General features: G+C 50.8%; 1 protein-coding gene across 1 annotated transcript; it reads left to right on the top strand.

Moving 5' to 3' along the window:
* The first annotated feature begins 205 nt into the window (after positions 1-205).
* Positions 206-4,213, top strand: hey2 (hes-related family bHLH transcription factor with YRPW motif 2). Its single transcript, XM_080192516.1, has 6 exons — positions 206-596; positions 729-807; positions 900-983; positions 1,250-1,331; positions 3,017-3,834; positions 4,143-4,213. The coding sequence occupies exons 1-5, from the start codon at positions 514-516 to the stop codon at positions 3,823-3,825; spliced, it is 1,137 nt and encodes a 378-aa protein (XP_080048642.1). The 5' UTR covers positions 206-513; the 3' UTR covers positions 3,826-3,834; positions 4,143-4,213.
* The last annotated feature ends 427 nt before the right edge of the window (positions 4,214-4,640 follow it).

Here is a 4,640-nt window from a genome sequence, read left to right as displayed (position 1 = left end):
GGGTGAATGGAATATCGCGATGCATGAACTTACATTTTACAGGTTTAAGTATTCTTATAAAAGATGCATTACAACTTTGATGCACATATTGCAACATCTGTTAACATTACATATAACTGTTTCCCCTCCCAGGGAAAAAGTTTGGAAGTTGCTCTAACAGTCCATTCCCTTTTAAGTGAGCTCTGGTGCTGAGCTTTCCCACGCTTTCCTCGACCCGCGTGTTTGACGTAGGGAGGCAGCGTCATGGCTAATTTACACCAATGGGAGAGGAGTCTCCTCGGAAAAGGGGCGGGGAGACCTGTCAATCACATCTTTCTGCGGGCGGCGGGGTGGGGGGTGCAGAGTGAGCTCAGCGAGACATTGCAACACTGATATAGCTCATACCGTGGGAAAGAGCATTAGACTGAGTTCAGGCTGCCAACAGCGCGCTGGATCTGTGGTTTGGGCTCAAAGACCCCGCTTCAAAATCCAAATCGCTGACAACTGCTGCGACTTTTTTTCTCTCCCGCGGCAATGAAGCGTCCTTGTGAAGAAAGTTCTTCAGAAAGTGACATTGATGAAACCATAGACGTAGGCAGCGAAAATAACTACGGAGGGTGAGTTTAGGGTGGTTTGCAACTTGGTGTAGCGCGTACTTGTGTGACACCTGTTAATCCAATTCCTGCATTGCTTTGGGTTCGTCTAGAACGAGAATAAGACTGACGATACCGACTTTTTTGTTTCAACAGTCAGGGCAACAATGCGCTCATAAGGGCTGGCTCCCCGTCTACAACTTCCCAAATTATGGCCAGAAAGAAAAGGAGAGGGGTGAGTCGTTACTTTATCTATCAGTATGCACGTTTCCATTATTCCTTCAAATATTTAACCAGCCCTAACTATACAATTCATTTTTCTCCCAGATCATTGAGAAAAGACGCCGAGATCGTATTAACAACAGTTTGTCAGAACTCCGTCGACTTGTTCCTACTGCTTTTGAGAAGCAGGTACTTGATGCTGATTTTTATTTGTATTCGATTTTGCTCTCGATCAAATAGCTTTCAAAATGTTATTGCAACCCCCACCAATATAACAGCAATAAACTAATTGTACACTCATAATGGATTTAATTAGTGACGGGGTGTTATATTCCTTATTTTGTGGCTGCTTGAGTGAAATACTGCACTGACTTGAGGGCATTGCTAACATGGTCAGATTAAATCTGAAAGATAATTCGGTCAAATAATTTGCGACAATTCTCTTCTTTCTCAAGGGTTCAGCCAAGTTGGAGAAAGCGGAAATACTTCAGATGACAGTGGACCATTTAAAGATGCTTCGGGCGACCGGAGGTAAAGGTAAGGAGTTAATTGAGTGCCTCCTCAGGGGCGATTTGAAGAGGGAGCCTAAGCAAACAGCACATTGACAATTGTGGGCGGGTCCGGGCTGAGTGCAGTGGAAATGCTAATAGCATCATTGAGCTCGTGGGAAAGAGCTGGCGGGACAAAGGCAGCACTTGACCCCGGCTGCTGTTTGCTTTCCTAACACTGCGGGAGTGAGTGCTTTGTGAAACCAGGGAGCCGCATGCAGAGATTGTTTGGGCTTTTTTTACTTAAAGCAGTCAGACCTGCCCGAGGAGACAAAACAAACACAAATACACCAAACAGGGCCTGCAGCAACGTCTCCGCACTGCCACCTCATGTTCACACTGAGGCACACAAACCTCACAGATCATTTTTGTCTGAGTCTGGCAAGAGATAACTTGCTGCAGATAATTAATTCATCTAACCTAGCTCAGTCTTCATCTCGTGGTCAATTTTTAAATGACCCAATAGAACTCATTTACAAATACTCGCCATTGCCTCCAAAGGCCATTAACACCAGGAGAGGGGAGGGTCGGGATGGCGACCTCCTCGTGAACCTACTGCTGGGCCTGGCGAAACGTGCCATTTACAGGTCCAGGCAGCCGGCGGTCGAAGGGGCCGCCCGTCCTGACTGCCCCTCTACCGCGGCTACGTTCGCGGCCAGGTGTCCCTGGAGAGGGACCATGCGGTATCCACGGGCGCAGCTGACGCTTTCCTCGCCCGTTGGGCACAGCAGGGGTTGGGGTGCATTATTGACCCTAATAATCACATTTTAATTTGACGTTTTTAAGTTTCCTTTGTACTTTGTTTTTGTTCGGGCTGTTCCCCTTCCTTTTGGGGAGCTGTCCCTTTTACTTTGTCCTGTTTTAACTCGAGTTTGTTCATTTGGTTTGACCTTAAAAGAGCCAAAAGACCATTAATAAAATAAATGAACGAACGTTTTAATTTGCCCCCTAAGATGTTCATATACCCCATGCACCCCGGACATACCCTCTTCCACCTTCTTCCGTCGGGAAGAGATACAAAAGTCATGTACCAAAGGCTTCAGTGATAACCTCTTTGCTGTCATCAGACTTTTGAATGGAGTTGATCTTTCTCTACAACCTAGCTATGACTGTAACACTACATTGTGCACCCTCTCCTTTCCTTTTTCCCATTCTACTTTATGAACGGTATGCTTTGCCTGTATATCGCGCAAGGAACAATTTTTATTGTATATCAATGTATGTGGCACTAATAAATCAAGTCAAAAATATATAAATGATGGTGAAACACTTGATGCCACCCTCAATGTTGTTTGGTTTGGTGTGATTTATTATTGGCACATGTGTTAGTATACAGTGGGAAGCATTGTTTCTTGCGTGCTATACAGACAAAACATGCTGTACATACAGAAGGAAAGGAGTGCAGAATGTAGTATTACAGTCATAGCTAGGGTGTAGAGAAAAATCAACTTAATGTGAAGTGGGTCCATTCAAAAGTCTAACGACAGCAGGGAAGAAGCTCTTTTTGAGTCGCTTGGTACGTGATCTCAGACTTTTGTATCTTTTGTCAAAGTATTGGAACTTGGCAATGTTCCTGTAATATTAACAGTGCAGTCTGTACAATATTGCGAGGCGAGTCGCCTTTCTTCCTCGTCAGTTTAACTGGCCCGGGATATTTTTGTTTGGGCTCTGCAGGGTTTTTGGACGCTCACGCCCTCGCCATGGACTTCATGAGTATCGGATTCCGGGAGTGCCTGGCCGAGGTGGCCCGTTACCTGAGCTCGGTGGAAGGGCTCGACACCTCGGACCCGCTGCGGCTCCGCCTGGTCTCTCACCTCAACACCTACGCCTCTCAGCGGGAAGCGGCTGTGATGACCTCGTCGGTGGCTCATCACCATCACCACCACCACCACCACCATCACCAGCAGCAGCAGCACCAGCACCAGCAGAGGCTCCAGCACAGCCAGCAGCAGCAGCCACAGCCTCACCAGCAGCACTGGGCCGCCGCTTTCCACCAGCTCCCCTCCGCCTTGCTGCAGCACCACGGGCTCTCCAGCGACAGGCTGCTGGCCTCCGACCTACACCCAGGTACGGCGGCGGTCCCGCCTCCAGCAGGGGGCTCGGCTCTGCTCACTGCCACCCTGGCGGCGGCGGCGGCGGCGGCAGCCGCGGCTCACAGCGACACCGCGCTGAGGGCGGCCCCGGCAGGCGGCGGGGCAGGAGGAGGAGTAGGAGGAGGAGTGATGGGCCGCATGGCCCCGCTCTCCACCTCCCTCCTTTCCCTCTCGGCCACGGTGCACGCTGCCGCCGCTGCCGCCGCCCGCAGCTTCCCGCTCTCCCTGGGCACTTTCCCCGCCGCCGCCGCTGCTGCTGTGCTGACCCCGGGCGGTGCAGCCGGCAGCCCGCCCGGCATCGCTGCCATCCCGCCATCCGCCGCCGGGGCCAGCGGCAGCGCGGTGGGCAAACCTTACAGACCCTGGGGCACCGAGATAGGAGCCTTCTGAACAGACTGAGTGAGTGAGAAAGACTGAGGCCAGCTCTGTCCTGTCCTCCCCTCCTCCTCCCGCTGCACGGCCGCCCAGCCCCCAGCCCCGTCCCCGTCCCCGTCCCCAGCCCCGGTCCCGGGGAGAGGGGGACATTCACAGCGGTGCCGGCACTCGCTGCAGGAAACCTCTATCCGCCGCCCCTTCCTTCCAATGCACCCGACTCCTGCCGGCAAACCCGTTCGCCTGCTCAGTGCTTTTGAACTATTTGACACCTGACAGCTCAAGCAAATGATGAAAACAATAATGTAATCGCTTGAAACACTTGCTCTCTGCAGGACCTTGGCTGATAACCCACTGCAAGAGCCACCAGTACTGTTACCAACAAGTCGACAGCCATTTGACTCGGGAGCTTTCTGCTTTTAAGTACCCCAATGTTGACTATTTTGTTTACGCAAATTGTCGCCAATCGACAGCATCTCCCTGAAGAAGCGGATCTCCAGTTTGATGCCCATTGCAGCCGGACAAGCAGTAAACAGTCTTCTGGTGTCACCAGCAAGTTGACCACAACACAACAGATGAGCGAAAGAACTCTCTGATTTTGGAAGCACCCCGCTCTTAGGACCGTCTCTTGCAATTCATTGCAACATGCCTCCTAGAAATTAGGCAAGGTTTTTCTTTGGATGCAATAAGTACGCCTTTTCCCTTTCGGGACTTCCAACTGCACCATGAACATTGTAACTGAGATGTTTGGCGGAACGGTGGAATAATTCAAATTGAGCTCAGGCTGAGGCTTCTGACCCCTAATTTTCTGTGCTGGGATTCTCGAGATTTTT

Source organism: Carcharhinus amblyrhynchos, chromosome 7, assembly GCF_965287045.1.
Source record: "Carcharhinus amblyrhynchos chromosome 7, sCarAmb.v2.hapA, whole genome shotgun sequence".
NCBI classification, from domain to species: domain Eukaryota; kingdom Metazoa; phylum Chordata; class Chondrichthyes; order Carcharhiniformes; family Carcharhinidae; genus Carcharhinus; species Carcharhinus amblyrhynchos.
The sequence above is the reverse complement of the archived record's forward strand: the minus strand, read 5'-3'. Positions and strand labels throughout refer to the sequence as shown.

Coding starts and splice junctions, on each gene's coding strand:
- hey2 (XM_080192516.1), top strand. CDS start 514: ATGAAGCGTCCTTGTGAAGAAAGTTCTTCAGAAAGTGACATTGATGAA. Junction 984..1,249: donor CTACTGCTTTTGAGAAGCAG/GTACTTGATGCT, acceptor TTCTTTCTCAAG/GGTTCAGCCAAGTTGGAGAA. Junction 1,332..3,016: donor TCGGGCGACCGGAGGTAAAG/GTAAGGAGTTAA, acceptor TGGGCTCTGCAG/GGTTTTTGGACGCTCACGCC.